This window comes from Gopherus evgoodei, chromosome 10 (assembly GCF_007399415.2).
Source record: "Gopherus evgoodei ecotype Sinaloan lineage chromosome 10, rGopEvg1_v1.p, whole genome shotgun sequence".
Lineage (NCBI taxonomy): Eukaryota > Metazoa > Chordata > Testudines > Testudinidae > Gopherus > Gopherus evgoodei.
The window spans coordinates 43617385-43638454 of record NC_044331.1 but is presented as its reverse complement, the minus strand read 5'-3'; the positions used below and the strand labels follow the sequence as shown (position 1 = coordinate 43638454).

The following is a 21070-nucleotide window of genomic DNA, read 5'->3' as shown; positions in this document are numbered from 1 at the left end:
AAAAAAACAAAAAACCTCTAAGAGCGCAACTGCTGTCCCTGGGATTGTGCCGCCCCAAGCACATGCTTGGTTTGCTGGTGCCTAGAGCCAGTCCTGCCAACTGATGAAATCTCATGATTTTTAAGCCAATCTCATCAGTTTATTGGGCCTGAAGCAGAGCTTTGAAGGCTCAGGGTTGGCTTACCTGCTTCACCCGCGTGGCATAACAGATGTGACACAGTGTCCCAGGGAGCAGCAAGCAGGCAGTTAGCCACATGGCTGAGTCAGATAAAAGCAAGACTGGAAAGAGTTTATGAGGAATCTGTCTGTAGCCAGCCCAGGCCATGGCCCATTGGTTCGGTGCAACATACTCCCCCTGCATGTGTGTTTGTAATGCCTGAACACCTCCCCACCTCACTGCCTCAGTGTGCATGCCTGTTCCGCTGGCTAACAATGTTTGGTTTGGTTTCAGAAGACAGGAAGCTCTTTGTGGGGATGCTGGGGAAGCAGCAGAGCGAAGACGATGTCAGGCGGCTGTTTGAACCCTTTGGCCAGATCGAAGAGTGCACCATCCTCAGAGGGCCTGACGGAGCCAGCAAAGGTGGGAGACGATCAGGCCCCACTGGAGAGCTGGACAAACACTGCGACCCAGCGCCCACTCAAACAGCCATGTGACTTGGCTTTGCCCAGGCTCGCAACCCCCTTTGTGCCAGCCCCTTTCCGTTAGTGTTTGTGCATAGGAACAGAGCATGGCCATCATCCAGGTACAAGCCTTTGCACCCAAAGTGACACAGTGGTTATGGGATGGAACACAACTGTGTCTGAGATACTCCAGGCACCCTCACGGGGGTGCCTTGCTGATCACTGCCCAGGATGGAGGCACCCCCCCCAGCTCCAGCCTCCACTGCCCCGGCCAGCCAGTGCGCCCCCCTCAGCTCCAGCCTCCACTCCCCAGACAGCCAGCCTTCACCCCTCAGCTCCAGCCTCTGCCCCTGGCCAGCCAATATGCCCCCTACAGCTCCAGTCGTCTTCCCTGGCCAGCCAGTGCACCCCCCTCAGCTCCAGTCTCCTCTCCTGGCCAGCCAGTGTGACCCCCTCAGCTCCAGCCTCCATTCCCCCAACCAGCCAGCACGCCCCCCTTAGCTCCAGCCTTCACTCCCCTAGCCAGCCAGTGCACCCCAGTCAGTTCCAGCCTCCTCCCCCAGCCAGCCAGTGCACCCCCCTTAGCTCCAGCCTACTTCCCAGCCAGCCAGCACACCCCCCTCAGCTCCAGCCTATTTCCCAGCCAGCCAGCATGCCCCCAACCCAGCTCTAGCCTCCATGCTTCCAGCCAGCCAGCACCCCCACCCCCTCAGCTCCAGCCTCCACTCCCCCGGCCGGCCAGCCGGCCCCCCTCAGCTCCAGCCTCCACTCCCCTGGCCAGCCAGCCAGCCCCCCTCAGCTCCAGCCTCCGCAACCTTGGCCGGCCAGCCAGCTGGCACCCCTCAGCTCCAGCCTATTTCCCAGCCAGCCAGCGTGCCCCCCACCCAGCTCTAGCCTCCACTCTCCCAGCCAGCCAGCACACCCCCCTCAGCTCCAGCCTCCGCAACCCCAGCCGGCCAGACGGCCCCCCTCAGTTCCAGCCTCCACAGCCCCGGCCAGCCAGCATGCCCCCCTCAGCTCCAGTCTCCACCCCCGGCCAGCCAACACGCCCCCCTCACCTCCAGCCTCCACTCCTCTGGCCAGCCAGCCGGCCCCTCAGCTCCAGTCTCTGCCCCCAGCTAGCCAGCTGGCCCCCCTCAGCTCCATCCACTGCATCCCTGGCCAGCCAGCACACCCCCCTCAGCTCCAGCCTCCACTCCCCTGGCCAGCCAGCCAGCCCCCCTCAGCTCCAGCCTCCACTCCCCCGGCCAGCCAGCATGCCCCCATCAGCTCCAGCCCCCACCCAGTGCTTTGGGAGCGTCATCTTGTGCTGATTGCCACTTCCAGCTAGTACATTCCTGTTGACTCCAGCCCAGATTATAGCTCTCTGCTCAGCCCTGGCCTCCGCGTCCAGTCAGTGCATGAAGGTCCACTCCACCCCCCGGTGCGGGTCCGGGTAGCTCCATCCCCAGCAGGGTACTGCTCTCACCTCCATCCTCAGACACTGGGCAGGGGAGCAAAGTACCTAGCTTCCCTGTACAACACACACTGCAGCTCAGCTTGTGCCGCTAGTCCAAGGCTGTTAAGCAGTAACATTACTTTGCATGTACACAGCACCGTCCACCTGAGGATCTCAAAGCACTTTACATACTTGGGTGACTCTGACCATCCCCACTTTGTGGATGGAATAACTGCCACAGAGAAGTGCCCAAGGGGATGCAGCAAGTCCGTGCATAGCTGGGGCAAGAACCCTGGTCTCCCAGGGCTGTGTTCTACCCACTAGGCAATGCTGCCTCTTCTGAATGTCCTGTGTGACTATGCAGGGCAGGCAGAGCCTCCTGCCAGAATGTGTTGTAGCCATGAGCACACATCTCCTCTGCAATGTTCCTCTTGCTGTAGCTCCCAGACTTAACGCTTGTGCTTTTCTCCACCTAGGATGTGCCTTTGTAAAATACGGGAGCCATGGGGAGGCCCAGGCAGCCATCAACAGCCTGCATGGCAGCCAGACCATGCCGGTAAGTGCTAGAATCAGGAGAGAGAAAGAGGCTCAGTTTTCTCTTCCATTGCACGGGATGGGCCAAGTAACTGGGAGCTGCACCTGGTACTGCAAGAAGAAAAAACTATGGTCACAGAATAGTCCACGTGCTCTGTTACCCCCGGGCATCCGGACTGGATTGACTGGGCTTGTACCAGCGTGACAGAGGAGAACGTAGCCCAGTGATTCACTGTCCATCTCTAGCTTAAACCAGTTCACCTGAGGCTTAAATTCCATCCCAACTGCCCTTGTTCAGATCAGCTCCTGAGGCTCCTCCTCAGAGCGGGTGGTTTTACACATGCACACTGGGTGCTGTAAGGGAAGTCCATTGAGTCAGTGAGCTCAAATCCCCAAATGTCCTCGTCTCTGAGTGTAGCTAACAGTCTCTGGGAATCACGGAGATTAGCAACCAGTGGTGCCAAATCAGGGGGTGTGGTGGGGACAACCCCTCCCCACCATTTCTGCACTTGCTCCAAGTTCCATAGGAGCTGGGAGGGGCCCTGGCCTGACCACTTTTAAGCAATGGTCCCATATTCAATCAGTATGGCCAGTACTGGAGTGGCCCGGAGCATCACTCCAACAGCGTGCTTGCAATGCCACTGGAATTTGACCCAGCTGCCCCTCCATACAGAGTGGCAGTGAAGGCTGGCTGGGCCAAACCTCCTTGCGACATAGTGCACTGGGAGTTTGTTCCTGTCCAGCAAAGCGTGGTGTGGGGTCCACCAAGAAATTGACTCCTGGCAGCACTAGGTGAGTAAGAGAAGGGGAGATTTATGGGGGGAGGAGCAGGGACCAGAACGGGGTCCTGGCTGTGGAAAGGGATGGGAATTTGCCCCTCCCCAAGAAACATCTGCATTGAGGCCACTGGTAGAGATGGAAAAGGCCTGCGTGGCCCCAGCTCGTCCAAACCCTTTTTTGTTCCCAGTAGCACAGTCACAATGTAGGCTGGTGCTATGGGGGGTTCCCATAATGGGGGTTGTTAATGCACCTTAATCCTCAGCTTCAGCCCCCTGCTCGTCTACTCCTGTATCCCCGCATCCCTTCACAGACTTAGAGCTTTGCCAGATGATCTATGTCTTAATCTGCAGCACCCCCTGCTGTTCTCATCCTGGCACCCTGCCCAGCTCTGCCAGCATCCCTCAGTCCTGAGCTGGAGCGCTCCCTGTCCTTCCAGCCCTGGACTTCTCCTAAACAGTGACTGTGAGCGGGGCAGTGACTTTGTGATGTGGAAACAAAGCTGCTAGGAACCTGACTGAGCACAGCAGCCCTCACCTTTGGCCTGAGGCAGGATTTGAAACCAGGTTTTGAGAGGGGAAAGGCAGTTAGAGCCATGGCTCCTTTGTGTCACTGAATCCAGAAAAAGGGTTTGCTGCTGAGCTGGGACATTCCTGTGTGCACACTTTGCCGGTTCCGTGCTGCTGTCGCAGCTGGCATTTGGCACAACATCACGTTCCCTCTTCTATTTCACCACTGCTCTCATCTCTCACTCACACCCACACCTCTGCATCTCAATGCCCTTGGCACTGCTGTAAAATCGCCTCCTCAGGAGGCACTCAGGGGTATAGCAATGGATACGCCTACTGGCCATGCTCTCTTCCCCTCCCCTACCCATGCATAGTGCTGTCTCCTTAATCCAATCACCAGCTAATCTGATCCTCCATTTAATTCGATCAAAATCTCAGGGATCAAACAGTTTCTTGTAAAAATAACACCAGTCCCGTCCTTTATTTTGATTAGCGCTGAGCTCTCTAGGCAGGTGTTAGGGGTTAATTCAATCACTGGCTAGAGAAAGTTCCCATTTAATTAACAATGAAGGTCAACATTCTGAATGAGAGAGGAAGGAAACAGAGTCCAGGGAAAAGCAATGAGTATAAAAGACCACTACAATTAAACATTGGATTGATCAAACACTACTATGGAAAAGCTGGGCCAAATTCTTCCCTGGCGGGACTGCACAGATGTCAGTGGAATCACCCTGGACATGAACTAGCACTGTCACCTGCAGGATAGGCTGAGAGATGCAACCTGGGGCTCATAAAATATACAAGATCAGTCACTCACATAAATCAGATGATGGGATCATACCACAGAGAAATGAGAGGAAGTCTCCCTCTCCGCATGATCCCTGAAGCCTGACCTCAACTAAGGTGGCCATATTTTCAGACTCAGCAGGGCCGCCCAGAGGGAGGGGCAAGTGTGGCAATTTGCCCCACCCCCACTAGAGTTTTTTGGGGCCCCTGGAGCAGGGTCCTTCACTTGCTCCGGGGGCCCCAGAAAACTGTCATGGGGCCCGGGCCCCCGGAGCTTCTTCCACTTTGGGTCTTCGGTGGCAATTCGGCAGTGGGGGGCCCCCTGCCGCGGGTCTTCGGGGCACTTCAGCGTTGGGTACTGGAGCGGAAGGACCCCCCACCGCCGAATTACCGCCAAAGCAGGGACCCCCACCACCGAAGACCCCAGGCCCCCTGAATCCTCTGGGCGGCCCTGAGACTCACACACTTTTGTGGCAACTGGTTTTAGGGCCACAAAGAATTTGTACAAAACCCAAAAGTTTTAATGTGTGCCAGCTTCTGACTCAGCAGCAACATGTTCATGTTTCTCGGAGTGGAGGATTTTTTTTACTAACTTAGCGTTTATCATGAAATGCTGGACAAGTGTCATTAACGTTCACTCTGAGCAAAACAGCAGCTTGGAAAGTGTCTGTGATCATTCCACTTCTCCCTTCACCCCAAACGCTGTTCATCACTCTGAACACTCATTCCACTGGACTGTTGGTTCCTGGTAAATGCAGAGCAAATCTTACTTGGTACAATGCTACAACAAGAACAGATATTTTGTAGTCCACAAATTTGGACAGGTGCAATGAAAATCTGGGACATTCCAGCTATCCTGAAAGACATTCCAGGGACATAATATAAAAAAATCCAGGCCTATGCAGGATGGTGAAACCAGGACATATGGGCCAGATCCACAACTGGTGTAAATTGGCATAGCTCTGTTGACTTCAGTGGAGCTCTGCTAATTTACACCAGCCTAGATTCTCCCTACCCCGATCACTAACACAGAAGTTGCAGCTAGCAAGAAGGAGAGAGTGATCAGGAGGGGTTAATAATAGAGAATAAAGAAACCTGCCAGGTGCCATCAGAAAGGTTGTGCTCCAGGTTCATCACCTATATTTATCATCCCCTCTAGGGCAGTGGTTCTCAAACTAGGGCCGCCGCTTGTTCAGGAAAAGCCCCTGGTGGGCCAGGCCAGTTTGTTTACCTGCCGTGTCCGCAGGTTCAACCAATTGCGGATCCCACTGGCCACAGTTCGCTGCTCCAGGCCAGTAGGGGCTGCAGGAAGCGGCGCAGGCCGAGGGACATGCTGGCCGCCCTTTCTGCAGCCCCCATTGGCCTGGAGCGGTGAACCGCAGCCAGTGGGAGCCGCAATTGGCTGAACCTGCAGACACAGCAGGTAAACAAACCAGCCCGGCTCGCCAAGGGCTTTCCCTGAACAAGCAGAGGCCCTAGTTTGAGAACCACTGCTCTAGGGCGTACTTAGCTGCCTGCAGCCAATGCTCATGTGCAGAAGTGATGCAGCCATGCTTTCTCTTTCTCCTAGGGAGCCTCCTCCAGCCTGGTGGTGAAATTTGCAGACACAGACAAGGAAAGGACTTTAAGGCGGATGCATCAGATGGCAGGACAACTGGGCATCTTCAACCCAATGACCATCCAGTTTGGAGCCTATGGAGCATATACGCAAGCGGTAGGAAATGCTGCTTGATCAGATGGGATGCGGGGCAGGGCCGGCTCCAGGCCCCAGTGTGCCAAGCGCATGCTTGGGGCGGCATGCCGCTGGGGGCGCTCTGCCGGTCACTGGGAGGGCGGCAGGCGGCTCCGGTGGCCCTCCCGCAGGCGTGCCTGCAGAGGGTCCGCTGGTCCCGTGGGACTGGCGAGTGGCAGAGTGCCCCCCGCAGCGTGCCGCCGTGCTTGGGGCGGCGAAATGGCTAGAGCCACTCTTGATGGGGGGTGAATCCTTTATCACAGATGTGGGGCACTGCACTTGAGTGTCCTTCAAAGAGCTGATATGGATACCTTCATGTGTACTGCAGATGCCCTAGCTCAAGGGTTCCCATAATACATTCTTAGCAGTAGGGTGTCCTGGTGTCCATAAAGGTCCAGCTATTAGACACTAAGGTCCAGTGCATGTGGGAACTGGTATGCCCACTGCTTTGGAAGAGCTGTACCAAACAGTGAGACCACTCGAACCGTGGCTAGCCCTTTCTCCCTACCGCAAAGCAGTGGGGCTCCAGGAGCAGACACACCTACTTCCCTTAAGTTCATCAGGCTGGAGGCCAAAAAAACTTAACTAGTGGCTTATTGTACAAGAATTTCCTTTGTTTTTTGTGGCTTCCGTCTTAAGTGTCATATACAAGACTAGTTGTGTGCTGGACATACCAAATTACAGGCCCACCATCATATTGAAATCATGTCTGAAATGTATTGCAATATGCACCAGTCAAAACTGGCAAATTCACATTCAAGCCAAAACCAACCCCTCAATTTAACCTGTCATGCATTGCTTTTGCACCGCACGTGCTTTTAAAGTGTCCTGCTGTTGAAGGCACCTTGCAATGCACAGAAGCAGCGAGTCTCTCTCTTTCCAAAACTGCTGTGCAGTTTTATACAATTTATCATCCTGGCTTGGTAGATCTTTGTTGATGAGTGGCCCAGGTATAGACTAGCAGGTCACATTGAGTTGCCAGGGAAGGATGCATTCACTGCACAACTGCTGTCAGTCTCTCACTTTCATAACCATTGCACCTACTCAGTCAATGAGAGCCTAGGAGACAGTGTTGAAGTGGAACGGAGCAGGACACAATATGTCATAAAACACTTTTCATTCCAAAGAGCTAGAGGCAGTAATCAGTGGGCGCGGGTGGAATTCTCTGGCCTGTATTTTGCAGGAGATCAGACCAGATGAGAACGATCTGTTCAGGCCTTAATATCTGTGAATCTGTGCTTGGCAAAGCAATGCTTTGGATAATGACAGTGCAGTGACTGGCAGTAAGCACTCTTCAATGGGTCACATGGCGCCAAATGTGGACGGAAACACAGGGATTGCTGGGATGTGAAGCAATGCATCATGGGGCATTGGGACAGGAACCAGAATGACCCGCAACCTCCGCCCCCTTCCCACAACCCACGGTGCCAGAATGGGAAGAGGTGCTCTGTGGGATAGCTGCCCATAATGCACCACTCCCAACACCACTGCAAATGCTGCAAATGTGGCCACACTGCGGCGCTGTTAGCTGTCAGTGTGGTCACACTGCAGCACTTTCCCTACACAGCTGTACGATGACAGCTTTAACTCCCAGCGCTGTACAGCTGCAAGTGTAGCCATACCCTTAGAACTCTCTGACCAAGGGAGGGATGCTGGCACAGTGCTTTTCTGAACATGCTCTCTTATTTCAGTCTTCAAAGCCACTAGAGATAGCTAGAAAATAGGACCTTGGTGTTCCCTGTTAACTGAAGGCTGCCATGCAGCAGCAGCCTCTGGGTACCCTCAGCACTGTAAACTAGTGCAGGTATTTGGTATGAGCCCAAGTCCTGTTGTGGTGGCTGAATCCATTTCTTCCTGACCCAAAGAGAAGAGTGCTGCTAACAGAACTGGGCAGACTGAAAAGACAACATACAATTTGCTCACTCTCTGCTGTGCAATATTTTCTCGCACACCATTAAACACCCAAAGAAACAGGCCAGGGAAGAGACAGACTCAGCCCAAAATCCCCAGATCCAAAACCTCCCTGAAGTATGGGCCAGTTTAGAACTGGAGCTGCAGCCACACATCCCTGGGGAACCCATTCCTCCTCCTGGAACTGAGGGAAAGATGTCAGGAACTCAGGCTCACCTCTGCTTATCATTCCATACACAACGCGGCTATAGCAGGCCACAGTGAAGAAAGTTACACAAGAGGGCATGACAGGCTCCTGGGTACAGAGAAAAGCTAATTTACAATTCCCTTCCTTCTCCCCTTCTTCCGCTTCCTTTCTCTTTCCTTTTACTTTCTTCATTTTCTTTTTGTCCTTCCATCTTTCTTTCTTTTTCTTTTTCTTCTGCTTCTTCCCTCTTTCCTTCTTTCTTTCCTTAAGATAATGCAGCAGCAGGCAGCCCTGATGGCTGCAGCACAAGGGACCTGCCTGAACCCAATGGCAGCCATCGCCGCAGCCCAAATGCAGCAGATGGCAGCCTTTAACGTCAGTGGACTAGTTGCTGCTCCTATGACCCCCTCATCAGGTATTTGTCACCCCACCCTGTTCAGTCTCTCTGTGGTGGGTTTCCAGATCCTGGTATGGCAGCCGGATAGCACCTGTCTGGTAAAACATGGGGTGGATCCTCTTGGAACTAGGAAGCCTTCTTCAGGCATGCAGCGGGGACTTGCAATCTCCTTTCTTAACAAACTTTGCCCACATGATGATTTGTTTAAAGCAAACAAGCCAGCAATCGCTGTTCACTTACAGATCCTCTCACGTGGGCCTCTAAATCCCCTCCTCAGCCTCCCCAAGTGACCCAGAGCTAAAGCTCTCATTCTTTCTCCTCTGCACCCCCTTCTCTTTGGGGGTTAGGTACAAGCACACCTCCAGGGATCAGCACAGCGCCCGTCCCCAGCATAGCCACGCCCATTGGGGTGAATGGGTTCAGCCACCTCCCACCACAGACCAATGGGCAGCCAACATCCGAGACCATTTACACCAATGGAATCCATCCGTACCCAGGTAGGTCCTGGGGAAGGAAGAGGGGAGGATCCTGGGAATGTTCTGCCAACACTCTTGCTGTTGGGCTGGCTTGTGCCTGGCTGTTGAACAAGAGATGGGTGGTGGGGCGTGCACTGTGTGGGTGCACAAATGTTCCCCCACCCTGGTGTCAGCTAGACAGAGGAGGGCCACCTTTGCAGCCCTTGTGCTCACCTGAGCAAACAGATACCAGAGGGCTAGCGCCCCTGTCAAGAGTGGCAGGGAGGAATTGGGGCCATGCCCTCCCTCTGCTCCTCCCCACCCGCCACTGCTGTGGGGTGCAGCGGCTATGCCCAGAAGGAACTTGGTGAGTCATTGTACCCCTCTGAGTCACAGAGCTCCCTGCTAGAGCAAAGCAGCACCATGCCACCCTAGACAAGGCACGATGCGTGAATGGCCCTGCGTGGCTCTAAAGGAGCAAAGAGAAAAGCTGAGTGAGCACCCCTAGATCGCTGCTTTCAAACAGGCTTAGGTGAGGAGCAGGGATATGCTGGATGGCTCAGGCAATTGGTGATAGGATAGCAGGTCTTTCAGCTCCACCTCACCAGCTCCTATCTGTCCAGCATCAGGAAGACCCAAAACAGTATCCATTGGGTGTCTGCTCAGAGAGGAAATGCCATGCAGCATGCTACTAACTAATGGGACACAGGGCTCTCGGGAAGGCTGCCTTGCTGGCAGGAGAGTGGTAGGTAGTTCATTTAGGGCAGGGGCCACATCCAGACCCCGGGGTCTCTGCTGGTTGATGTGCTGCATCCTGGCACTCAGTGGCAGAGAGGAGTGTTCAGTGTCAGAGCTGGGTAGGAATTATTCAGATGCTATTAGTCTATATCAACCTTTGCAGAGATGGGTTGGCTTTGGCAAAATTCCCATTTTGAAAAAAAATTGGGAAGAACATTATGGAATTGTCAAAAATGTCCTATTTCAACATTTCTTCTGTGAAAAGTTCTGTTTTCAAACGACTTGTCGTTTCACAGCACACGTCAATGTACAGTTGGTTTGTATTTCAATTTTAAAAGTCAACGTTGAGACGGAACGGTTTGGAATGATCAAAACGGGTCATTTCAGCTAATCCCAAACGACTTGTTTTTTTCAGATTTTCAGTTCGTGCCAGTTTTTGAGAGTTTTGACAGTTTGTCCTGATTTGAGATTGAAAGTAACACTGAAAGATCAAAACTTTTTGCTGAACAAGATCATTTCCCACCCAGCTCTGTTCACTTGGTTCTCTGTCACGATTCACTAGAATATGGCTTCCAGATGCTAGCTGTTCTCTGACATGAACCTGGACACTCTCCAATTTCCTAATAAAAACCTCCTTCCCTCAGAAAGGGCCTGATCCTGGAGGGTGCTAAGAACCCTCCACTTCCATTAAAATCACTGAGAATGGAGAGCACTTGGTGCCTCAGAAGATCAGGCATAAATGTTTCAGAGGGAGCATTCGGCATCCCCTAGTTTCTGAGCAATTAACAGTGATCAGGAGTGTGTCTATTACTTTGTTTCTCAGTACACTACAGATTGCTTTGCTGAGCTGTGGGAGGGGACAGGGGACAAAAAGCCAACAGGAAGATGATAGGAGGACAAATAATCTGCTGTATCTCTGAGCGATTCCTGCTGGCTGCTCCTGCTGCAAAACCTGTTTCTCCTCTGATTTATCTTGCTTACTCTTTCTTCCTTCTCCCTTCTTTTCTCTTCCCAGCTCAAAGTCCCACTGTGGCAGATCCCCTCCAACAAGCCTACGCAGGCATGCAGCACTATGCAGGTCTCAAACTTTGCTTTGCAGTTCTCCCTCTGTCTCTGCCTTGCGCTCTTTCTCTGTTTCTTGGTTTGTTTTTGTTGCCCCGTGGCTTTTAAGTGAAATGACCATGAAAAGAACTGCATGGGGTGGGGGCACTGAGGGAGGAAAAAGAGACACTTAGCAAGATCTTGCAACTGCATGTTTTGGTGAACGTGTCTTCTTACTTGCAACCATGGAGAGCAATGGATTCCCCATCACTTGGCATCTGTAAGTCAAGATGGGATCATTTCTTAAAAGACATACAACCACAAGTTGTTGGGATCAGTGCAGGAATCACTGCGTGAAACTCTCTAGCCTTGATTATGCAGGAGGTCAGACTAGATCAGTGTTTTTCAAACTGGGAGTCCTAACCCAAAAGGGGGTCGCAAGACTATTGTGGGTGAGGGGGCATTGCGAGAGCAGTGGCAGCTGCTGATAAGGCGCCCAGCTCTGAAGGCAGTGCCGCCACCAGAAGCAGCACAGAAGTAAGGGTGGCATGGTGTGGGGGGACATCACTTTTTGGGGGGGGAAGTCACAGTCTGAAATATTTTCAAAGGAGATCCCAGCAAAAAAAGTTTGAGAACCCCTAGACTAGATGATAGCAATAATCCTTTCTAGCTTTAGAATCTGTGCAGTAAAGGTCCGGAAGCTGAGAATGGAAAAGTCTTGCAAAGACCCCAGAAAAGAGCAGAGGTGAGACCCCAATCTTTCTGCTTTTTCCTGAAGGAGCTCCATCCCCAGCAGTGAAGCCAGGAAATAGTTCTGAGCTCATTTACATGATGTGCTCATTTACATGGCCTTACCCCAGGTTGCTCATTTACATGGCTTTACCCCATGATGCTGACTAATTTAAGGTATTAGTGGGTAGGATGAAAATTTTAGTGCAAATAAGTCTGAGATCATTCAGCAGAGGGAGGCTCACTCGCAGCACAGGTATACGTTAAAGGAGTGCTAGGGAGGAAGCAGCCTCAGAGCGTTAGAGAGATGTGGAGTAATGGAGAACCAGTTCAGTATGAGTGCTGACTGAGAGTCAGTTGGGTTGAAGATCAAGTCAGTACAGTTCTAGTAGGTAGTCTGCTGAGAGATCACTTGAAAGAAAGCAGAGGTTCTTCATTAGCTTTGCGAGGATTCTGGTTTTATTTGTTGTTGATGCTATCAAAGGCGTTTTTTCCTGAAAGGTTTTTTGGGGTTGGTTTTTTCTTTTATCAGCTTAAATTTTGTACTAGCAGGAAATTTAAAAAAAAACAGATATTCATAGTTGTATTGTGTTCAAAATATGAGGACTGTAGGAAATGGGAATCTAACAGACTGAGAAATAAAATCATAATGTAAGGTCAGCATGGACTTTCATAACTGAATCAGGGATGGTTGAAAATTTTCCATTGAAACTGTTTTTTGACAGAAAACGGGGGGTTTGACTAGATGGATTCTTTTGCAAAAAATATGTTTTCCACCAAATTTTTTTTTTTTTAACTGAAAAACCAAATGCCTGAAAACTGAAATGTTTCAGTATGGAAATACTGCTGCAGTGCCTTGTGGGAGTTGTAGTTCAGGCACCTCATGTCTCCATTTTCCTCTGTGGGCCAGTTCCCCTCCCAGACTACATCTCCATGATTTACTGTGGCCAGGAACTCCCATGATGCACCACTTCCACCAAGAGGGATAACCATGGTGCATCATGGATAATATAGTCTGACCAGGGAGTCTGGGATATAGTAGACAATGGGAGCCTGTGGCACTTAACTACAACTCCCATGAGGCACCACAGTGGCATTTCCAAAAGCAAATATTTCAGTTTGTTTTTCAGCCAAAATATTCAGATTTTGATTTTTCTGTCAGAATTTTCTGTGGGGAAAAAATCTATTTTCTGACCAGCTCTAAATGTAAGAGTTTATTTTTAGGTCTGCTGGGATACTGCTAGAGCAGGGGTTGGCAACCTACGGCACGCATGCCAAAGGTGGCACACGAGCTGATTTTGCCTGGCACACGGCTGCCAGCTGGAGTCCCGGCTGCTGGCCCCACTCAGCCCACTGCCGGCTGAGTGAACAGAACCCCAGGCCGGCAGGAGGCTGAGCGGGGCCATCGGCCGGCACCCTAGACCTGCGGCAGGCACACCCCCTCAGCCCAGGCTGGCGCACCACCCCAGCTCCCCCCTCACTGCGCTTTGGTTCTGCGGCTCCCGGAAGTGTGAGTCGCCACCACCTCTGCCCCTCCCACAGCTTCCACCCCCTCATCTCCCCCCGCTGCCTCAGCACTCTGCGGGGGAGGGGCTGGCAGGCAGGCAGGGTTTGCCTGAAAAACCTCACCCTCTGAGCAGGATTTGAGGAAAGGTCTGCTGGGAAAGGTTTAACTGAGTTACTATTAGTAGAAGTAGCGTAGTAGCACCTAAAGGCTGAGATTGGAGTTCTACTGTGCTAGGCACTGTGCAGACGCATAGTAAGAGACTGTTGCTGCCCCAAACAGCTTGCACTCTGACCAGACAAGACAGGTGTGGAAAGTATTCTTATTCCCATTTTATAGTTGGGAACTGAGCACAGAAATTTAAGTGATTTGTCCAAGGCCACAGGGAGAGTCTGTGGTGGCAGAGTTGGAAAGTGGACCCAGATATCCAGAATTCCAGTCCAGTACCTGAAGCACACAACCATCCTGCCTTTCTGCTGACTCACTACTACAGCTGGCTTGTTACCACACACAGACACAAAGGAAAAAGACAGACCTCTCTAGTCAGATTGGCTATAAGGTGTGGCCTAAGTAACTCCCAGCGAAGAATCCTGGGAGCTGCCAAGATGGCTTGGGTTGGCTTTTGTATTTCTCTTGGAATTCTGTTTGTGAATAAAACCAAATCCTAGAAAGGGGCTACGTTCTGAATCAATACAGTGTGAGAAACCTGAGTGCAGAAGGCAGGGAAGCCAGTTCTCCCTCACACATACTTCTCAACTCTCCAATTTAATTTAATTTTTAAAAATTTCCTCTCTGTTAATGTTGATCATCACCAGTGGAATCATTTTTCCCTGGGGTTTGGGATGGGGAAGAATTAATAGGTTATAGACATGTACTGGTTAAAACGGAATCCTTCCGAACCTACTGTAGTTACATACCCCTGCAGGCTACAAACCCGAGGTGAGACAGCATCTGGCATACCATATGCAGGTCTGGTTTCTGCTGTCTTACAATAGAAACTGAGAAGATATACATTCAAACATGGGAAACCAAAGTGACACAGAGACGTGAGAATTCCATCAGCAGGCAAAGAATAAAGAAGTCATGTTTATTTATTTAGCCTAACAAAACTGTCCTTGAGGGAGGACATGATGATGCTGTATAAATACTGAGGACCAGATCCTCAGCTGATGTAAATCAGGGTAACTCCAGTGATTTCTGTGGAGCTGCCCTGATTTACATCAGCCTACCATCTGGCCCTGATAGAGCAATAATAAAGTGAGAGAAGGAAAATGGTTATTTACATTGAAATGAAGTGATGGGTTTTATCTTAGTTATACTGGAGTAAATCTGGAGTAACTTGAGCTCAAAATAGGAATCAGATCCTGCAGGCCAAATTCATCCCTAGTATTTCTCCATTAACTTCAAATGAGTTCATAGCAAGGAGGAAAATACACGAAAGTAAGCACAAGTCTTCTCATTAGTGTTGGCTGCTTCCCAGATTCCTCCTTAAGCTTTGCTTAGCTCACACCCTTGGTCCCCACTCACTGGAAGGCCACTCCTACCTCCCTAATGTCTAGGAAGGGTTAGGAAATACCTGCCTCAGCGTATCCCACCCAACACTTTCCTGCAGGACCCTCACCTGTGTCCAGCATGCTACAGGGAGTCATGTGGCTAGAAAGTTTGCACAATACACTGAAAAGAGACCCTTTGAATGCCTGCAAGCTGTGGGTTTTGATTCCTTTTGTTGCCTTATAATGAACATGTTTGGAATTACCCCTCACTCTAGACAATTCACATGTGCTATTCAGAGCTTCCTCAGAAGCTGAAATAGCAGCTGGCACCCTTTTCGTTCTGGAAAAATAATGCTGTAAACAAAGTTCTTCTCTCGGGTATTTCATCCAGTTAATTAAGTGTTTCTCTATCAGTACAAAAAAATCCATATTTCCGTTAAAAGCATGCTCTCTAAAACGCACTGCAGCACTGAGCCAGCGTCTCTGCGCAGGTTTCAGAGTGGTAGCCATGTTAGTCTGTATCGGCAAAAACAACAAGGAGTCCTTGTGGCAGTGTTTGCAGTTCGGCAGAGCACCACTCATGGGACTGAGTGCAGAAGCTTGTCCATTGCACATATGTACTGTATCTGAAAGGTGAAATACCATCTAGCGCTCCCATGTTCGTTGCTACTGTTCTCTGTTCTACAGTAGCATCTACAGGCACCAGCTGGGATAGGGCCCTGTTGTGCTAGGCGTTGTACGTACACATAGCAAAAGACAGCACCATCCCTAAGGAGCTTGGATTCTAAATAGACAAGACAGACAAAGGATAGGAGGGGAAACAGAGGTACAGGGAAGGGAAATGACTTGTCCAAGGTCATATAGCAGGTCAGTGGCAGAGCGAGGAATACAACCCAAATTTGCCTTACACCAGTGTTCAGGTAGATCAGGTTGCTCCCTCTGTTTATGTTATTTAGCATGTGCAGAGTCATACCACATGTCTCATCATAGGTGAACAGGTTGTATATAGGTTCACACTCTGACACGTATGGGCCAGATTCTGATCTCTCTGAAACAGAGGTAAATCAGGAGTCAGTGGGGCTACACTGTTGTTAACTTGGCTTAAGAGCAGAGTCAGGCACCATGAGAAGCAGGAGGCACGGACATGAACTGGGGTGCCTGGAGCAATGCCGACTGACGGATGATACAACTTCAGCAGAAGCGTCCACAGATCAGCTGAGCACTGAACACAAAAACAGTGCGGGACTTGGTGTGCAGTGACAATGGACAAAGCTCAGAGACTTCAGAGCTTCAATGTGGATAAATCCCCACAAGTTCTGAGGCTGTCTGTGCTGCCTCCAAATGGTCACAAGGATCTGCAGAATGGACCATAAATCTCATGAGAACAGGATTTTACAGTAGATTTAAAGTTCTTCCTGCTTCTCATCCAACCAGGAATACCAGCAGGACAGCTTGTTTCACTGTACTCAAATGCTTCTGCTTCCCAGCCAGACTGGGCGTCAGATGGGCAGAGGCATTGGGAAAAAGTGGTTGAAAGTTAACCCAACATTTTCATGCTGGGTTTGGTTGGAGTTGGGGGTGGCCTGACCAGGAGTTGGTTTGGTATCTGCCCTGGTGCTCAGATCAGATATGGAGATGACTACAATAATGTTCAGTATAGCACTGGGAGAAGAAAGGAGCAGAGTGTGCAGGAAGGAATGAGATAGTGTTCCTCCTTAGCATGAAAAGGAAGCTCCCGTCTGTCTGGAAAGAATTTGGACACTATGCATTGCCAGACAGGATGTTATGGAACAGAACCAAACACCCCGGGCAGAAGCTCCCAGAGAGGAAAGGGGGCCTCCCAGCTGCCCCTGCAAGGAGAGCAAGGGCTGATTCTTGTCCCTGGAAGGGCCTATAAATGGGGGAGCAAACTGCTGCGCTTCCCCTAGTGAAGAGTTGCCATAGCAGAAAGGAGAGGACGGGGCCGGCAATGTAGTGCTGGGTTTGGGGAGGGAGGAATGGCTGGCCTGCTCCTGTCTTTCTCTAGGAGGGAGAGAGGAGTCCTCAGCCATTCTTAACCTCAGAAATGCTGCTGTTTGATTCCAGCTCTAAGACTGAGCAGAAATCATGTGGGGGACATCTAGGGTGACCAGACAGCAAGTGTGAAAAATCAGGACAATATAAGAAAAAGACCCAAAAATTGGAACTGTCCCTATAAAATTGGGACATCTGGTCACCCTAGGGACACCTAGCCAATCTAACTGACCAACCTGCTACCCAGGGTCAACAATTCCTCCTACTCCTCATTCCCTGGTCAATGTCACACTGAGAAAGGGATCTAGCAGATTAGCAGCTGTACTGATGACGAGCAAAAAGTGTCCAGCAAATGCCACTTTCCTGGATTACATCAAGGGACAAAGAGTGAGCCCCTGCCGGGTGGGTAAATGAATGCCCAGCCCAGCAGCTCCAGCTGAGTGTCATGGTCCTGAGAAGTTCTGTGACTAGAATTGTGTCCACATGCTAATGCGCTCAGTACCCTTCTGCTGGGACACCCGGCCCATTTCCCTTTTATGTACTTCTCATAGGGCTGGTCCAAACAGAGAGGAGATCAGCTGGAAGCAAATTATACGCTATGATATCTGGCTGAGATCAGTGGGAGAATATGCCCTGTGGTGCTGGGTGGGCTCTGGTCTGCTTCAGGTGGGATGTAAAACCCAAGAATGATTCTCCTTGCAGTCCTCCAGGGTGTGCAGAACCCTAGTGCTCTGTGGGAGCTTTCATTGCCATGGACACAATCGTTTCCTTTCCTCCCCAGCCCATCCCTTTCCACCCCTTTTCCATGTCATAAAGTGAAAACTCTTTTGTGAGCTGTATCCTGAATGAGTCCCACACTGTGGATGTCACAGGTGTAGCACTAGGAGCCTCTGGGACAAAACAGAAGCAGCTTTCTGGGAGAGATTAGCAGCACTACCTGCAGCTTCAGAGCTGAGCCAGGCAAAAGAAGCTGAACTGGATGAAAACATGGATCCTATGCCTGAGTGTCTCCAAACCGTTCACTGGGGATGCTGTTTGTGCCGTCTCGGAGTGTTAGCAGACCAAAGCAGAACAGACCTCTGAAGCTTGACCCTTTTGTTTTTCTGTTGTCCAGCAGCATACCCAGCAGCCTATGCACCAATCAGCCAGGCCTTTCCCCAGCAAGCTCCCATCATTCCACAGCAGCAGAGAGAAGGTAAGGGGGGGAGGGAACATTCGGGAGGGGACAAGCTGAATGATGACTTCATTGATGTGGGTCATTCGCTGGGTCTACGGCAAATCTGGGGTTGAGGAGCAACATCTATTGGTCAATAAAGTAGTGTGGGGGGTGAGAGAAAAAGAGAGCCCATTAAAAAGAAAAGATAAGTGAATGCTGTTAGACTTTGCTGCTTCAAAGACCATAAAAGGTCTCAGAAGAAAAAATTTCCAGGCCAGGAGATAAATAAGCAGGCCCAGTACTTTGAAAGGAAATATCCAGGCAGGTCTATTTTCCCAGGTTGAGGTAAGTGATTGAAGTCCATGCTACCAGAGAGGCTTAATAGAAATCAGCCGTATCCCAGAAGAAGAATTACTGGTAGCATGTGTGTGTATATGCTAGGTATTTTCATGTAATCCCAGAGATTGATGGTTAGATGATGTTTAGATGAGTGGAAAGGATGGATGAGAAGATAAGTGATAGGTGATGTACAAATAGATAAATAGGGAAATTGAGACATGCCAGGAATGGTGGGTGAAAAAAATGAAAAGAAAAAGATGGGAGGAAACATATCTGGAGAGGTGGAGTGGGGTGATGGACAGAGTAATGGGCATACACAGGGACTTGAATGAACTGGTGAAAGGAAGTGGCTGAATTGCCAAATGAACATTTAGATATATTGCTGAATGGGAAAACAGTTACATGAAAAGACCTAGAGATGTAGGGAGAAATGTGTGGCCGTAGATGGATGGCTGGATATTTGAACACAGGGCTTAGCAAAGCAATTCTGGGCCTATGGGTGAATGGAGTAACAGGTAGCTGGACACATTTAGAAAGAGATGGGTGGGTAGATTGAAAGAATGCACTAGTAATTACTAGAGAGATGACTCAGTGGCTGAAGATGCTCATTGCAATACCAGCTCAAACACAGTACACTGCACAAGTCTGAGAAAGACGAGGAAGGCACATGTGGCCTCTTTGCTAATGGGCGGCTGTTCTTTGTGTGTGCATGTGTGTTATCCCAGGTCCCGAAGGATGTAACCTGTTTATTTATCACCTGCCCCAGGAGTTTGGAGATGCGGAGCTCATGCAGATGTTTTTGCCTTTTGGCAATGTCATCTCTGCCAAAGTCTTTGTTGATCGTGCCACGAACCAAAGTAAATGCTTTGGTAAGTACCAGAGAACCTGTTCTCATCTTTCCTTCGAGGAGTTTTGCAGCATTGGCTCCTTTGGATAGTTGGGTCTCCTGTTGCATTTCACACGAAAGAGCATTTTGATGCATAGTGATGCTATGCTTCTTTAAGAAGCCAATTAAGTCAATCAGTGGCCAGGTTTACCAGCAAATCTGAGCTATTTGGGAAACACATGGGACATTTCTTCAGTCCCACTCCAGTTACACACAAAGCAATCCGCATATGAACACTTTCTTCCTGAACTGATGGCAGACTAGACCCTGCATCGCCTCTGCAGTCACATAATTATTGGTATGTCCAATCTGTTACATAAATAAGCTGGAACCGTGTCTGAAAGGACTGACCACTCAAGGAATCAACAACACTCCTGGGTTGGCTTCTGAAGGAAGTGGCACAGAATGGTACTCCGTACTCCAGGGTGTGAGATGGTATGTTAGCGCATTCCATTTGGACAGGAGGTTACCTGGTTAGGGAGGCTGCTTGCACAGGTCTCACTGTGTTCCAGAGGCTGAGATGTTCTCTTTAGAAATGGATAAAAGTTGATTTCTGCAACATGAAATATACCCAAATCCCCAGGGTTTTGTGGCAAGGTTCCAGCAAAGTGAAACTGGTGGAATATTATGTCCGGCAGGGCTGGCTTCAGCGTTTTTGCCTCCCCAAGCGGCAAAAAAAAAAAAAAAAAAAAAGAGCCGCGGTCGGCAGCACTTCAGCCACAGCTCTAACTGCCACCACTTCATTCTTCAGCAGCAATTCAGCGGCAAGTCCTTCCCTTTGAAAGGGACTGAGGGACCTGCTGCCAAATTGCTGCCAAAGAGCCGGGTGTGCCACCCTTCTCCATTGACTGCCCCAAGGACCTGCTTGCTGCGCTGGTGCCTGGAGCTGGCCCTGATGTCCGGGGTTTCCTTCCTTTCATTCATAAGAGCATAAGTAGGGCCATACTGGGTCAGACCAAAGGTCCATCTCACCCAGTATCCTGTCTTCTGATAGCGGCCAATGCCAGGTGCTCCAGAGGGAATGAACAGAACAGATAATCATCAAGTGATTCATTCCCTGTCACCCATTCCCAGCTTCTGGCAAACAGAGGCCAGGGACACCATTCCTGCCCATCCTGGCTATTTGCCATTGGTGGACCTATCCTCCATGAATTTATCTAGTTCTTTCTTAAACCGTGTTAAACCCAGTCTTGGCCTTCACAACATCCTCTGGCAAGGAGTTCCACAGGTTGACTGTGCATTGTGTGAAAAAATACTTCCTTTTGTTTGTTTTAAACCTGCTGCCTATTAGTTTCATTTGGTGACCTTTAGTTCTTGTGTTATGAGAAGGAATAAATAACACTTCCTTATTTATTTTCTCCACATCAGTCATGATTTTATAGACCTGTATCATATCTCCCTCCCCCACCCCTTAGTCATCTCTTTTCTAAGCTGAAAAGTCCCAGTCTTATTAATCTCTATATGGAAGCCATTCCATACCCCTAATCATTTTTGTTGCCCTTTTCTGAACCTTTTCCAATTCCAATATATATATTTTTGAGATGGGGCCACAACATCTGCACACAGTATTCAAGATGTGGGCATAGCGTGGATTTATATAGAGGCAACATGATATTTTCTGTCCTATTATCTATCTCTCTCTTAATTATTCCCAGCATTCTGTTAGCTTTTTTTTGACTGCCACTGCACATTGAGTGGATGTTTTCAGAGAACTATCCACAATGACTCCAAGATCTCTTTCTTGAGTGGTAACAGCTAATTTAGACCCCATCATTTTATATGTATAGTTGGGATTATGCTTTCCAATGTGCATTACTTTGCATT

The 21070-nt window shown here is 49.9% G+C and overlaps 1 protein-coding gene across 12 annotated transcripts in view; it reads left to right on the top strand.

The window, feature by feature from the left end:
- CELF6 (CUGBP Elav-like family member 6) overlaps positions 1-21070 on the top strand; it is a 222244-nt gene that overhangs the window by 161239 nt on the left and 39935 nt on the right. For 5 of the 12 annotated variants that reach the window (XM_030578566.1, XM_030578559.1, XM_030578561.1 and 2 more), the window contains 8 exons: positions 452-580; positions 2536-2615; positions 6236-6379; positions 8766-8910; positions 9240-9389; positions 11101-11163; positions 17980-18060; positions 19086-19229. In XM_030578566.1, the coding sequence (XP_030434426.1) occupies positions 452-580; positions 2536-2615; positions 6236-6379; positions 8766-8910; positions 9240-9389; positions 11101-11163; positions 17980-18060; positions 19086-19229 (936 nt within the window). The remainder of the gene's footprint in view (positions 1-451; positions 581-2535; positions 2616-6235; positions 6380-8765; positions 8911-9239; positions 9390-11100; positions 11164-17979; positions 18061-19085; positions 19230-21070) is intronic. The other 7 variants (XM_030578554.1, XM_030578564.1, XM_030578565.1 and 4 more) reach the window with 5 other exon arrangements.